The sequence below is a fragment of the Macaca thibetana genome, chromosome X (genome assembly GCF_024542745.1).
Source record: "Macaca thibetana thibetana isolate TM-01 chromosome X, ASM2454274v1, whole genome shotgun sequence".
NCBI lineage: Eukaryota > Metazoa > Chordata > Mammalia > Primates > Cercopithecidae > Macaca > Macaca thibetana.
In genome coordinates, this window is record NC_065598.1 from 18,250,565 (window position 1) to 18,266,962 (window position 16,398).

At 40.8% G+C, this 16,398-nt stretch overlaps 1 protein-coding gene across 3 annotated transcripts in view; it reads left to right on the plus strand.

Annotated features, from left to right (window-relative positions):
* The window catches only part of CDKL5 (cyclin dependent kinase like 5), a 226,042-nt gene that overhangs the window by 173,104 nt on the left and 36,540 nt on the right, over nucleotides 1-16,398 (plus strand). For all 3 annotated transcript variants that reach the window (XM_050777522.1, XM_050777521.1, XM_050777524.1), the window contains 4 exons: nucleotides 3,591-4,557; nucleotides 8,161-8,262; nucleotides 8,813-8,918; nucleotides 12,182-12,305. In XM_050777522.1, the coding sequence (XP_050633479.1) occupies nucleotides 3,591-4,557; nucleotides 8,161-8,262; nucleotides 8,813-8,918; nucleotides 12,182-12,305 (1,299 nt within the window). The remainder of the gene's footprint in view (nucleotides 1-3,590; nucleotides 4,558-8,160; nucleotides 8,263-8,812; nucleotides 8,919-12,181; nucleotides 12,306-16,398) is intronic.

A 16,398-nucleotide genomic window follows, 5' to 3' on the forward strand; every position in this document is an offset into this window, starting at 1 on the left:
CCATTCTTAGCTGGCTTTCTTTGTTTGTTGCCATGAAATTTTTAGGACACTAAGTCAAGGAATAGCAGTCATCATTTGGTTGCTCCTTTGCATTTAGGAAGTGCAAATTAGTCCTGTGTCTTCTTTGGGGTTACTCTCAGTTCAGGTGCTTTTATCTCCCTTCTACCTTAATTGTCTCTTAGCTCCTTTAGTTTACACCGAAAAATTATCCCAATGATATAAAGTTCAGTAGACTGATAATAAGTTTTTGATTTGTGCTATAGTGATTAGTGATGTAACCCATACTGTGAAAAAAGGCTGTGTATTTGTCTTCTAGTGACTCACTTGAGAGAGATTTCTTGGAGTTAACCAGTGGGGACCTGAGGCTCTCCTTGGGAACCTCTTTCGGGATCTGTTAAGGAGGATGTGCTTGGTGATGATGTTTTCGGCAGATACAGAAGATATGATTTGTATGGGTCCTTGAGGAGTCCTCCCAAGTCCCCTTTTGAAATAGAGGAGAATAGAAATTATAAGTAAATTTAAAATCTCTGGAAGAATTCATTTTCAGGTCTTGACACTGTATTGAATATATTAAAGAAAAGGTCTTAAATGCTTTTTCTAGGAATGATCTTACCACATTTTACATGTATCTGAGGGCTTTTGCTCCCCACTGGTCTATGGTCCATACTTATTCCATGGAAGCTTTTTTTTTTAAGAGACATTAATTCTAGCTTGAATCTCAACACAAACGATGGCTCCCTAAGACTTCGCAGGACCGTTTTAGAGATGTTCACAGCACCATATCACATTGGTTGCCACGTACAAACTCCCCTGCCTTGTATCTGGAGACACAAACATGCTGTTGCATACCTTGTCTTCTAAATTCTTTCTCTCTAGGAGAGGCAGTGGACTCTTGTGTTACTTAGCCCCTGCCTGTCTCCCTCAGGCTCTGCTGAGGTTCTGCTCACCATGGACACGGTGCAAAGGTGCATCAGCTGCCCCACACTGCCACTCTCCCGGTCCTGCACCAGCCTTCTCCATGAAAATGTAGCTTTGCACCTTCGACATTTGCTTTTAAAACTTACTTCAACTAAATCATCATCTATCCATCCATCCCTCCTGCAACCATTTAAGAAGACTTTGTATGCAAAATTTTTTTAACTAGTTGGCAGTTTAACACAGATTCCTTACAGTTGTGTGTCAAAGAGATCTATGGAATTTTCAAAGCTGTTTTTTATTGTTGCGCTTTGGCAGAGCTCTGATGCAAAGACAGTATGATGCCCTTTCTACGTAGGCATTATGTGCAAAGCTCAGTAGTTTCCAACTAATCCTAAGACACAAACACTCAGAATGGCAGTTTAGGCTCTTTGTACACTTATGGAAAACGTAAAGCTTTGACACGTTTTACCTTAACTGGATAACCTCTCTTTTTATGTTAGAATTGGCTCTTACATTGCTCTGAATGTGTTCTTCCTAAGATCCACAAGTACGTTTCTGCTCAACATTGCTAACAGTGTTTCTAAGAGTTCCAAAGGCTCAAGCAGCTGCCTTTGCTGTTCTCTGTCCCTTTTTGGTCTTCATGAGCTGAGGACGTTTCCCAATATCTGTACATGTTATCTGTTTACAATTACTATTTCTAGGCCTGAAGGGGAATGGGGATGAAATAGGGTTCTGAGAGTCCAGGGAGAGCTGGACCTGGGCAGGAAGAGCCACCCTGTAGAAGCTGTCATCTAGAAGGACACAGCCACGATCTGAGTCAGGGTACAGATGCCTGCAAGGAAGGAGCAGGGAAGACATCCCCCAGCCCCTCTCTCCTCTTGTCTTGTGATGCCTTCCACTGCTAAGCCCAACCAGAAGCTAGCTGGCTAGGAAGCATGGGTGACAATCTGCAGCATTGGGTTCCTGAGGCCCAGGGCCGGGCTGATGGGGGTGGAGGACAGATTGGAGGTTGGGCAAATGGAGAATAACCAACACACTTAGATCTATTTGTGGATGAGACAGTCTATCACTAGGTTTGAAAAGTCACTGAGATATTTCAGTCACCAAGATATAAGTTGGCAAACAACTCAATGGTTTAAAACCTGATGCCTTTAGGATACAGGGACTTTATTGATCTGGGGATAGACTCTGTTAATATAATTTAACAGAAAGTGAAACTTAGCATTTTTTTCTTTGTAATTCCTTTCTGGGTCTGGGCTTTGCCATTTAGTACTCCTATTTAAGTGTCCTTTTATTTAACGCTATAATTCTAATGACCTAACTGGAAGAGATTAGTGAGTACATTCAGGAGATGAGGCACCCTACACTGTCACAGGCTTGCTTGGTATCAGATTTTTTTTTCTTTTTTGACACTCTCAGGTAGCTTTCTGGCAGAGATTACTGACTGAAAGGTAGACTAGGAAATGGGTCCTTATGTTACTTGATGGCTGAGCATGCAGGTTCTCATGGGGAAAATTGGAAGCCAGAGTTTCACAGACTACCATTCTACATGAACATAAAAAGTGACTTCCAGTTAGTGTGTCATGGGAACAAAACTCTCCCAAATCAGACCATCTGTAGCAATAGCAATATCTGCAGCAAAATTTTTTGAATGCATAGTAAAACCAGAATTGTGTAAATCATCATTCATTTTTAAACATTCTAATCTGTCCCAAGCTACAATTAGGTCCTTTCAATAGTTACAGTAGCACAAACTGGCCTTGCTATGGTGTCAGGTTCAGCTTCAAATAGAGAACAAGATTTTCCTCTGGATTTATATTTTGTATTTTAAACCAAGTGTGAAATGAAGTTTTAAGTCCTAAATGAGGGCTCAGTCGGTCTAGGATAACGAAGTGTTAAATAAAAAAGAGAATAATTGTGTCTTTTGGAGAGAAATGAACTCTTTCAGATCTCTGTAATCGAGTATAGTACAGGATTCCTGTTTACTGTACAAGGAGATATCTGAAGAGCCCCAAGTAATTGCCACTTCTCCAAGACATAAACATTGATCATCATGTTTTCCAACAAACCTCACTGGACAGTTTACATTTCTTTTTAGAGGGTCATTTTCTTTTATTAAGTACATTGCTAGAATTCTCATTCTCTGATTATGCAGGCAAAAGAGATATTGGTGTCTATGTGTATGTGCTGTGAGTATATATCTCTGAGGCAGGCTACACGTTTTACAAATAAAAATGAAGTTCAAGAAACATAGTAACCTTTAAGTCTAAATGTTGTCTTCTGACATTCAAGCAGACAGAAGAGTTATAAAGAGTTTATAGCTCAGTTCTCTTCTTAGCAGTCATTCTATCACAAACACTCATACGAGTACCAACATAGTGAGAGCATGTTTTACTAGATTATCATTTAGAAACTGTTTTGACAGCAAGTTAGCTGAGCATTTAGCAGTGCCAGAATAATTTCATCAAGGCCAGTGCTTTGTTACAGAGTGAGTTGGTCTAAGAAACTTAATTGCTGTTGATAGGTTACTTGTTATTTGAAGGCATTTGCTTGAGAGAATTAATGTTTTTAGTCTTCCAGGTGTTTCAAGTATTTGTTCTTTCTTTTTAACAATACTTTTTGTGTGTTAGCTATTGAGGGAAACTGATATGCTTCTTTTGTTTTTAACATAGAAACCAAGCCGGCAAAAGTACTGCTTTGCAGTCTCACCACAGATCTAACAGCAAAGACATCCAGAACCTGAGTGTAGGCCTGCCCCGGGCTGACGAAGGTCTCCCTGCCAATGAAAGCTTCCTAAATGGAAACCTTGCTGGAGCTAGTCTTAGTCCATTGCACACCAAAACCTACCAAGCAAGCAGCCAGCCTGGGTCTACCAGCAAAGATCTCACCAACAACAACATACCACACCTTCTTAGCCCAAAAGAAGCCAAGTCAAAAACAGAGTTTGATTTTAATATTGACCCAAAGCCTTCAGAAGGCCCAGGGACAAAGTACCTCAAGTCGAACAGCAGATCTCAGCAGAACCGCCACTCATTCATGGAAAGCTCTCAAAGCAAAGCTGGGACACTGCAGCCCAATGAAAAGCAGAGTCGGCATAGCTATATTGACACCATTCCCCAGTCCTCTAGGAGTCCCTCCTATAGGACCAAGGCCAAAAGCCATGGGGCACTGAGTGACTCCAAGTCTGTGAGCAACCTTTCTGAAGCCAGGGCCCAAATTGCGGAGCCCAGTACCAGTAGGTACTTCCCATCTAGCTGCCTAGACTTGAATTCTCCCACCAGCCCAACCCCCACCAGACACAGTGACACGAGAACTTTGCTCAGCCCTTCTGGGAGAAATAACCGAAATGAAGGAACGCTGGACTCACGTCGAACCACAACCAGACATTCTAAGACAATGGAGGAATTGAAGCTGCCTGAGCACATGGACAGTAGCCATTCCCATTCGCTGTCTGCGCCTCACGAATCTTTTTCTTATGGACTGGGCTACACCAGCCCCTTTTCTTCCCAGCAACGTCCTCATAGGCATTCTATGTATGTGACCCGTGACAAAGTGAGAGCCAAAGGCTTGGATGGAAGCTTGAGCATAGGGCAAGGGATGGCAGCTAGAGCCAACAGCCTGCAACTCTTGTCACCCCAGGTACAGTTGAGCACCTTGACCAAATCTGGTGACCCTTCAGGGGAAGGTGGTACAAGGGATGTGATGAGGGTCTGTCTATAATTTTCCCTACTACAGGACATCGTGCTTTTCTTGATAGGATGCATTTAGGGAAGCAATACTTGGCCTAATCTCGGTTTTTTTGTTGTTGTTGTTTGTTTGTTTGTTTGTTTGTTTGTTTTAAATCTATTTAGATCAACTGTTGAGTACTCAAGAAAAGTCAAATTTTGTTTTTAGTAATTTTTTTTTTCTTGAATGTTCCTTTCTGGAATATTTTGTTGAGAGGGTCCTATTTTGATTTATTACAGAATTCATCAGCTGTATGGGTTAGGTTTTAGTTTTCCTTAAAATACAGTGTGAATTCATGAGTATTTTCTCTGATCTCTCCAAACCACATTTGCTTAAATCAACAGCTTTTGCTAGTACCTTACTCAATATTTTAACTGAATTTAAAAGTTTTAAATTTGTCCACTATAGATAAATTTAACTTCATACCAGGATAAATGTTAATTTTCAGTCTTTTGGATTGTTTCTAAATCTTAAAACAGTATTTTTAGCATAATGCTTCCTCCATCTTATTCATCGTCAGACTGTAGAACTGACCTAACCTGCTTAAAAGAAGTAGCATTCCTTCGCTTGAACCTGGGAGGCAGAGGTTGCAGTGAGCCGAGATCACACCACTGCACTCCAGCCTGGGCAACAGAATGAGACTCCGTCTCAAAAAAAAAAAAAAAAAGATTACATTCTTACAGTAGAGCGTGTTTTAAAAATAATGTTCTCATGATTTCATCTATAAAGCACTGTGCCCAGTGCCTGGCACAAAGTAAGTATCTAACAAATTTTAGTTATTCCTGCTGCTTCTGGGTGGAGGCTGATATTTGGACATCGAGCACCTTTTCTATGCTGGGTGTTCCCAGGCACTCAAAAGAGTCTTGAGAGAGCTCTTGCACTTGAGAAATTTACCTGCTGTTGGAGAAGATAAAGTGATACCTGATAACAGTGAAACAAGTAAGACCAAAGTCAATATGGCACTGGCTATAAAGAGGAATTGAGAATAGAGAGAGGTCATTGTGAGCAGAAGTAATTAAAAATGGCTTTATAGGCAACCGAAGGTCTTGCTCTGGGCTGGGATGTATAGACAAGCTTTGAATAGGCTGAAGAGTAAAGATATGTTCAGGCATGTCATGAACTAGGCAACATGAGAAGCTGTAGCTAGAAAGATGAAAAGAATAGGGTCCCTGTTGTCTTAAGTGTGTGAGCTGGCAGGGGACACTTGTCAACAGTTAGGTTGTTCCACTACTGTGAGGTTACATTCTGGCTGCTGTGCTAGAGGCATGCCAGTGTGCCAAGGGAGCGAGACAGTCCAAATTGTGAGTTGTGGGAGCTCCTAGAACAGGTGGCACCTGAGCAGAGACTTCCAGGAAGGTTGGGAAGAAAGTGACAGTGACCTCAGGAAAGAGGGAAGAAAAGAGCATTGGAAGGAGAAGGAAGGTAACAGATGTTACACAGCATGGTGTGCTTTGGGCATTGCAACTTGTTCCACTTTGCTGGAGTGAAAAATGCAAAATTTGGAGTGGCTTTTGCAATAATTCAAGCACGAGGTGAAGAGAATATGTTTGGGATTAAGTTAGTGCCAGTGGGAAACAGAGTGGATCTTCTACTCCTCAAAAGTAAAAACAACAGGATTTGTGATTTGAAGGACTGAATACAGGAAAAAGGAAGACTTCATGGTTTCTTTTCTAGGACCTCCTGTTTGGAGTGAAAGAGTAGTTTTGAAGTCACCTAATTCAACCCCTTCATTTCACAGATGAGCAGGTCGAAGCTCAGAGTAGTTGGGTGAGTTGTTCCAAGTTTATCCAACTAGCTCAGGATGGAGCTGGGATTATGAGGCAGGCTTCAGGTGCTGAGGCCAACTGCTTGCCACTTGTGTCTTGCTGACACGTTGAATTTGAAGTGACGTTGGCTTCTAAGCAGTAGTGTGCTCTAAGAGGCTAAAGAGATGGTCTGGCACCCAGGTGAAAGGAGAAAGCAAGAGGTGCCCATTTGCGGAGGCTGGAAGTGGAGTCAGAGGAATGGTCAGAGGAGCCCTGAGGAGACGCTATCAGGAGAAAGAGCATCCAGAGCCTAGAAAGATCTCCTGGCAGCTTCCCGTAGAGGAGAGATGGAAGGGAAAATTGGGTAAAGTGTGCTAGCATTCAGCATGGTATAAAATGGAAAAGAAATCAGAAAAACAAATAGCTTTTTAACTTAGAAAAAGTAATTGCTCTCTGAGAATTCCAGGAAAAGAATTTGTGTGAACATGGTGGTCATAAGCGAATTAAAAACAGTTACTGTGGGCTAAGCACAGATCTGTTACGGACTGCAAAAGCCAGTTCCGGAGGTACAGTGCCCAGCTACAAGAAAGTACAAGTTTAAAAGCACAAAGGTACCAGAAGGCTGGAAAAGTAACTTAAGCTGTTGAGTGAATCCTAGGAATCACTCCCATGCAAAGTATTGGGCCACCCTCAAAAGCACAGAGACTCTTACTGAGTTTATATTAGATGTTAATAATTTGTTTTCTTAAAATAATTTTTGTAGAGGCCTTTGTAAAAAGTACAGGTGGTAAAAGTCAAATGAGACATTTTCACAAAATAGAAGGAAGGCTACGTTGGATGAATTCCTGCCCAGAATCCTCAGAGTACATTTGGGGAATGAGAGGGAGAAAAATAATCATATTTTAAATCTTAAATAAAATGTTTTTGATATATCGCATAGGCTTAAGGTAATGCCCTTTTCTGTGCATAATATAAAGATACAATGCAGCGAACTCCTTCTAATGACTTGGTAATTTTCTTCCTTAATCTTTTTTTCTGATGATAGAAAATGCTGTTTTTTCCCCCTCAGTGAACACCATTGTGGACCGAGTACTGTTCTTAGCTTGTGACTCACTTCCTTGAGAGAAAAAGACAGTGGTATGTCTTTGGAGATGAGCACTATCATGATTTGGCTTTAGAAAATACATGAAACATAAGTGCTGTTATCCTAGAGAAGACTAAGATAAGAATTTAAGCATATAAACTATAGTAGTTAGAGGATTTTAACACAAAAATTATTAAAAGGACTTATTCTATTCCTTGATATATTCAAAAATCATTTATTTTCATCTGACTTTGCCATATAAGTCCTGCATGAAAAATACTTTTGGAACTGCACAGTTCATTTTGGAGAACTCAGACTTAAAATCTGCTAGAGAAATTTCAGATAAACTAATAGAATTCCTAATCAGAGGGCTGCTCAGAACCATGACTGTCTAGATATTAGAAGGGTAATTTTTTTTTGTTTTTTGTAATTAATTGAACTATTTTCAGAATAATCTGTTCCCTGCTTGCCTTAACATTAATGAGAATTTTACTTTCCATCTGTGTGAAATTTGACTTATATTACATTCATCAGATTATTCACTTTTATGGGACTATTTGTATTTTAGCCAAATAACATTTTTTATTTTAGCTGGTTATGGTCCTAGTTATACCAAATAAAGACCATGATGAGTTCCATCCCTAGGAACAGGATGCTCTTATAAATCCTTTTAAATTTTACTTCCAGCCTGGAGAACAGCTCCCTCCAGAGATGACTGTGGCAAGATCGTCGGTCAAAGAGACCACCAGAGAAGGCACCTCTTCCTTCCATACACGCCAGAAGTCTGAGGTATGTCACAATAAAATATGCCTGTAAACATTATTTGTTCAACATCATTACTGCCTAGCTTTTAAAATGTATTAATATCCAATCTCCCACAAATAAGTTGAAGTGGCGTATAAAGTAAGTAGTTTTCCTTGTGGCATAATTCTGAATTTTCTTTCAAAAAGATCATTAAGTCAATTATAGACTGATTAGGTTCTAAATTTGGGCCAGTTGGCTCACACATGTAATCCCAGCACTTGGGGAGGCTGAGGTGGGAGGATTGCTTGTGTCCAGGAGTTCAAGACCAGCCAGGGCAGCATAACAAGACCGCATCTCTACGGAAAGTTTAAAAAATTAGCTGGGTGTAGCAGTGTGTGCCTGTAGTCCCAGCTACTCGGGAAGCTGAGGCAGGAGGATTGCTTGAACTGGGGCAGTCAAGACTGCAGTAAGCCATGATTGCACTACTGCACTATAGCCTGGGCAACAGAGTGAGACTCTGTCTCAAGAAAAAAGTCATAGGCAATATTGTCATCAGTGTGTGGCTTAACTTTTATAAATTTCTTTCCTGCCTCAGGGTGGAGTGTATCATGACCCACACTCTGATGATGGCACAGCCCCCAAAGAAAATAGACATCTGTACAATGATCCTGTGCCAAGGAGAGTTGGTAGCTTTTACAGAGGTAAGCCCACCCCCGGCGTTCACCAGGTTCCCCTCTCCTCCCTCTCTCGCTTTATGTGCACACTGCTTTCACCGACTCAGGCCAGCGGCCTTCTCACCTACACTGTTGCCTTCCAGCGGTTCTCCCTGCCTCTGCTCCTGCTAAGTCAGGCCCTCCTGGCTTCTGAATTGGGCTTGAGTAGCCTCTTAACTGGTCTCCCTATCTCCAAGGTACCCATCAATATAGTGACTGGAGCAATCCTTCTGAAGCTGTGTTCTGACCATACCACTCATTTCTTTCTGTCAAGCCATAACATACTTATTGATGTTACCTGTGTGTCTGGCACTGTTCTGGCTTAGAACTTGGTGAACAAGACAGCCAGAGATCTCCACCGTCACGGAACTCACTTCCTCGGGAGGAGGGATGGACACTAAACATAATAATTATATAGAACAGTAAAAGATACTAAGTGCTACAAGGGGGAAAAAAATAGAGTAAGGCATCCCATTGTCCACCCCTCCCCACCCTACCCTAATCCCCTATCGCTTACCTATTGAGAGTCATTTGGTGGCTTCCCATTGGCATCAGGACAAAATTTGAATTCTCTAGGATGTCATTCCAGACTTCCCATGGTCTGGCCCTTGCCATCCTCTCCAGCCACTTTCTCCCCCACCCCCCCGGTCTCTCTGGTACCCAGCCTATGGGACTGCACAGGCTGTGCCCTCCTCTGGCCTGTAATGTACTCTTCCTCCTGCTGGAGCAGCTTGTCTCTGTCCCTTTCTTTAAGGTCCTCTTCAGTATAATATCTTCCCACAGTTTGTTCCAGATGGAGTGAAACGTCTTCTCCGTTCTGTCTGTCACACCTTGTCTGTAACTCTGATGTAACACTGACCACGTTGCACTGATTCTTTGTCTGCAGTTCTCTCTCACAAGGTTGTGAGCCCCTCAGAGACACTCAGTTCTCTTCATCTTCTCTTCTTTTTATTCTCATTGACTAGTACACTGCCTCGCACAGTTTCATAAATATTTGTCGACTGAATTAAAGAAAAATTTCAAGTGTACTTGCACAGCCTAAAATGTACTTTGTTATTTAACAGACGACTAAAACAGATGCTTTTGGGGTTGTACGAACTTAGGGGACATTGAATGACAAAGGCCATCCCTTTTAGTAACTATGCAATAATAGATTGTAAAGCCCTTGGGCATTCCAACACCCTGGTGGAGAAAATGGACAGCAAGCCCACAGGGCCAAGAACAAGGCCTGGGATCAGGAGGCCTGTAAAGCCTTCAAGAGTCACCACAGCTTTCTAAAGCCTCCTATGCCCACATTGCCTGACTTCCCACTATTTCTGTTGTTTTGAGAGGATAGTTGGAAAGGGGCAGGATTTGAGTTGGGGGCGTGGAGAACTGCTTAGTCATTTTAATTAGGAACTCCAGCTGAATAAATGCACAGAAGTGTTATTTAGGACTAAATGTATATTTAATGATGAGGCTACACTGTTCCTTCCCTTCCAGTCCAACCTTTGGAAAAGCATAAGGCATTGATTGAATATGCCATTTAATGCATTTTTTTCTGATACCATGATTACACTTTAGAATTTTATGGGACTAAACTTTTAATTCAGATTTAATTTAATTAAAATATTATAGCACACATGTGCAAAAAAGCCTTTTCTTCTATCACCGAAGCATTACCTCCAAAATGTACCGTAGGTGTATTATTTCTATAGATGTCTGGAGAATATGCATTAATATAAAATGCTAATGGAGATTTAAATTAATTCGTCTTTGACCTCTGGAAACATGGTTTTATTTTGATGCAAAAAAAATAAATTGGTTAATTCAGAGAAATACTTCATATGTCTACCTCATTAGTAGAGAGGGTAGTGAGAGCTTGGCAGGTAGAATGTTTTAATTTTTAAAATTTCAGATATAGAAGAAAAATATTTAACTAGATGAAACATCTGGAGATATCTGTCATTTCAATGATACTACTAAGTCCTAGAGGAAGATTTGGTGGTATCATTGAAATAACAGATGTTTCTTTCCAGAATGCTTCCCGTTTTCATTCCTACTGGTCAAGAGTCAAGTGAAATTGTGTCATTTATCTTGATATACAGTCTGTATATTCCTTTTGTGGTGAAATTTCCAGTATATTTTTATTATAACCATTCTTAGAAATTGACAGAAGAAGTTAATAACTATCCCCCCAAAAGCAGAAAAGTATATATTCACATATGTTATATTTTACCTTTTTCTGTTCATTTAGAATTTAGAGAAAAATAATATTTTTGTAGAAATAGCTAAATTTCTGTGTAATTTAGTTTAAAAGCATGAGTAATACTACCTCCCAAGTGTCAAGGCTTAAACTGTAGTTTGTCTGTTTCAGCACACATATTAATTACTTCAAACTAAGAATAGATTTTACATTGTTGGTCTATGATAAGAAAGCTTTAACTTCAAAGAATGCCAAAACGGTGGCGGGGAATGGTGGTAGGGGCTATGAGATTCACACTTGAAAATACCCTGGCCGGGCGCAGTGGTTCACGTCTGTAATCCCAGCACTTTGGGAGGCCAAGGTGAGCAGATCACTTGAGCTCAAGAGTTTGAGACCAGCCTGGGCAACATGGTGAAACCTTGTCTCTACAAAACATTAGCCAGGTGTGGTGGTATGCACCTGTGGTCCCAGCTACCCAGGAGGCTAAGGTGGAAGGATCACCTGAGCCTGGGAGGTGGAGTTTGCAGTGAACCATGATCGTGCCACTGCACTCCAGCGTGGATAACAGTCTCTTATTTAAAAAAAAAAAAAAAAAAGTGGAGAAAGAAAATATAATGTTCTTCACTTTATCAGCTGGCAGGTCAGTTTACCATTTTCAATACATATTACCTGGTGTTAATTAACCCTTGCAAATTAGTGGCACTAAGCAGTGGATGGACGGACATGGTTCCCTAGAATGCCTTCACCCTCAGGAAACACAAAAGTTATGTGAAGGGCTGATGAGGATTTTTGTATGTTTGTTTGTTTGTTTTATTTGTGTTAGAGAAAATGCAGTAGGATAATGTGAAAACTGCTTTGACCAAAAGAGTACATCAGCTGTGTGCGGTGGTTCATGTCTGTAATCTCATCACTTCGGGAGGCTCAGGCAGGAGGATTGCTTGAGCCTGGGAGGTCAAGGCTGCGCTGAGCCGAGATCACGCCACTGCACTCCAGCCTGGGTGACAGAGCGAGACCCTGTCTAAAAGAAAAAAAAAGTCCATCAGTGACTTACTTTTTCTTTATTCAGTGCCATCTCCACGTCCAGACAATTCCTTCCATGAAAATAATGTGTCAACTAGAGTTTCTTCTCTACCATCAGAGAGCAGTTCTGGAACCAACCACTCAAAAAGACAACCAGCATTCGATCCATGGTGAGCATTTTGGTTTGTTTTTACTCTTCCTTTTTTTAATTGTAGATTTAAGAGTTGAAATAAATTCTTGATGAGCTTTTTAGTGTTCTTTCTCCTGCTAGGCCTTTTTTTCTCTAGATAAATTATTGAATAAGGAAAATGTGATTTTTCATTATTGGTAACTTTTTTCCAGTTTGGCATTTATATTAAATATCATGTAAGGGAAGAAAAATCTCCTGGATTATTAAATACCTGATACGCTTTCCACTGTGTTCTTCTGACATGAATGATGACTTTTGCGGTCTCTTTTTGTTGACACTGAACCAAGTACACTTTGCTTAGCATTTGACATGCATCGTTCCAGTCAGTTCTCATAGTCGCACTGCTTCCATGCTAGAGGCAGGGACACTGAAGCTTGGAAAAGTCGAGGAAGTGGCCCGGTGCTGGACAGCCAGTAACATGGAGAAGGGAGCCAGGATTCAAACTTAAATGGGCTCCGACTCCAAAGCTCATGGTTGTTAACTCTGTGCTACCTGTCTGTCATTCAGGGTAAAAAGAAATAGGGGAACAGTCCTTTATGCTACCATAAAAGCATAATGGTAGTAAAAGGCACAAATGATGTGGCAACTTTTCTTATTCTTTTATCTTTTTTGTGTCATATCTAATAAATATTTAGGGAGAGAATTACAATGTTACCAAGTTCCATTGGCGAATCTGTCTGAGGAGTAGGGACTTTAAGAAAAATGATAATGTAGACTTCTCAACTACCCTGAAAGACTCTCCAGGATCTAAATGTGAAGAGTGTTGTATGTACTTCATAGAACTTTACTCAGTTCTCTACCAAGAGCATAAAATGGGACATCACTGTAAGACACTGGATTTGGAATAAGACCAGTCTGTCAGAGAGTCCCTCTCTGGTGTTTGTTGCCAGAAGTAACAGAAGGGCCTTATGTCAGTACTCCTGACTCCATGTGATGTCACAATTTGGACCCTGTTGACAAAGTTACATCAAGGTTTTGGTGTTATTGTGCCCTATAGTGAAAATTACTTAATTATTCTTAAAACAATATAAAAAATGACTTTTTAAAAGCTATAAATACGCTTTTGCTGTATAAGCACAATTTGCATCCATTGCCTATTTATAAAATGACAGTCTTAACATTCGTGACTAAGAGTTTAGACTCTGGAAATAGGATATCTTGATTGATGGCAACTGTCTATCAATCAGGGGACTGTGTCTATTTGTCCCTTGGTTTCCTCATGTGTAAAATAAGTCTAAGAATGGCACCTCCCTCATAGGGTTCATGTGATAATTAAATGAGGCAATACATTAAAAGCACCTAGAACAATGCCTGGCTCCGTAAGCATTCATTAATGTTAGTGACTGCAATTACTATCGTTGTCATCTAACTTCAGCACCAGGTGTTTCCCCTCCACTTTGATGATAAACTTTGGTGTTCTTTCTCCATGTGACTGTTTTAAGCTCCTTAGTATATAGAAAAGATCTGTGAATTAACATAAGAACACAGATACAACTTTACTTACCAGTGTTGACCATTTTCTGGTGTGGCTTTGACAAGTCATGACAAAATTGTCTAAATGGTGAGAATACAGAAGTACAGAAGGAATTGGGTTCTCTTGGTTATTACATAATGAAGTGATGATTTAAAAGAGTATCAATTACAGATTACCTTAGTCCTGTGAAAATTAGGTCAGATCAAAATTAAATCCAAATTTGGGATAGACAGTGTTAGTAATGTATTGTTTCTGTCTTTTGATAATCAGTTTAAGTAGAACTTGTTTTACGCGTGGATATGTATAGAAACCTGAAAAGAGTTATTTTAAAAAGAATGAGAGGCTCAATTGGGATGTTGAACTTTAGTTGAGGCTTCATCAGGTCATCCTTATTCTAATATTGCTGTTAGGAGACTTAAGAGTTCCAGAATTGCCAGTGATGAACTGGCTCTGTCCATTTGTTTCTGTTACTCTTCCTGATAATGCTGCTATGACATATTTCCTTCCTGCATCGCATCTCACTTAGTCTGTCATTAGTTCAACTTGACTCATCTTGATTTTTTTTCTTGAATAAGCTCTCAAATTGGTTCATCAGATTCTTCATATTTGAGAGAAATGCACATTTAGTGACTTACAAAAAACATCAAAGAGCCTTGTTATGGTAATATAGTGAATTGCTTTTCTTTGTTGCGAGGGGGTGGAGACAGGGTCTGGCTCTGTTGCCCAGGCTGAATTGCGGTGGCACAATCTTGGCTCACTGCAACCTCCGCTTCCTGGGCTCAAACCATCCTCCTACCTCAGCCTCCTGAGTAGCCCAGACTGTGGGTGCACGCCACCATGCCTGGCTAATTTTTGTATCTTTTGTAAACACGGGGTCTCACTATGCTGCCCAGGCTGGACTCTTAACTCCTGAACTCAAGTGATCTGCCTGCCTCAGCCTCCCAAAGTCCTAGAATTGCAAGCATGAGCCACTGTGCCTGGCCGTGAATTGCTATTCCTAAATTATCTCTTACCTAAGGTCAGTCTGTTTTTCCTTGATAGTAGTACTTCAGATTTACTTCGGGAAGAGAATATTTGTACAGTGTACCCCTTTCTTGCAATGGAAAAGTCAAGCTACTATGTTATATTTTAAAGCAGTAAATAGATATTGCAGTATGATATCCAGAGCTGTTATTCTGGCCATCTCAGTTATGTAGAACCTACTTAAGAATCAGGAGATAGCCAAAATATCTCAGAACAAGCAAAATAGAGTGAATATGGTGGGATTAATCATCTTTACTAATAGGATAACACCCCCACCCTCATTTGGACTCTGTTCTTCATTTATGCTCAGTTCTGACAGGCGGCACTGAGATTGTCAGGGCAAGAAATAGTTCGAGGTGGTACTACCGGGTGCAGAGGGAAAAGGATCCAGGCAATAGTTATGGAGAGAAGCAGGTGGGAAAATCATGCATATCATAGATCTCTATGAAGTGTGTGTTTATAAAACAGGCAGCTTCACTTTGCTTTAAAAGACAAACTGTATAAATATGTTTAGAAAGACTGCTGTCAATTGGGTTAAAAATTGATGTTTAAAGAGTAAACCAAATTACTTAGAAATCCCACTAGTTGGTCACGCACTGTAATCCCAGCACTTTGGGAGGCCAAGGCGGGCGGATCACCTGAGGTCGGGAGTTCGAGACCAGCTTGACCAACATGGAGAAACCCTGTCTCTATTAAAAATACAAAATTAGCCAGGCATGGTGGCACATGCCTGTAATCCCAGCTACTCAGGAGCCTGAGGCAGGAGAATCGCTTACGCCATTGCACTCCAGCCTGGGCAACAAGAGTGAAACTCTGTCTGAAAAAAAAAAAAAAAAAAAAGAAAAAATCTCACTAGTTAAATGAAGAATTGCTGTAACTTGCACAACCCCAGCTGCCTTTTTCTCATAAGGTTATGAATATATTGGTATCCATTAGTGCTTGTCATCATAGCTTGCAGAGTTACTCCTGTAGAATTATTCACTGACTCTCTCTTCTCACACATTAGCTAACCACGCTCGTCACATTGCCAGGGGAGGGGAGATGGCAGGGAAAGTGTCAGAGTAATGTTCCTCGCCGCTTCATCTCACTTTCCATGCTGCTCTCAGAGGGATTATACTGAAGTCCCATAAGCCTGACCGTGATGCCCCCCTGCCCCATTCCCTAGCTGTCAAACCTGTCCCCTACCCCCAACAAGAGTCTGTGAGCAGCTTGAGTGAAATCAGATTCGTTCTTTTATTTTTCTCTGTTTCTTCAACACCTAACACAGGGCCTGACATGTATAAAGTACTCGCTGAATATTGGTTGAGTGATTCATTGGATTTTAATTCCTTCCTTTCTTTAGGTGAGTCTTTGGAATTGTGTCTCCTCTTGGACCCTTATGGAAATAGCTGTCATGTTAGAGCTGTCATGTTAACGTTAGAGTCCCATGCCTGTGTGCCTGCTTACCCCTTGTCTCATTGCCCTCCTCCCATACTGTTTTGGTCCCAACTGCTGCTTTGGAGAAGGTGCGAGGTGACTGGATGAGTAGTCCTTCTCAAAGCTTCTGTCTCTGAGATTGATGTGAACCCCCCACTTA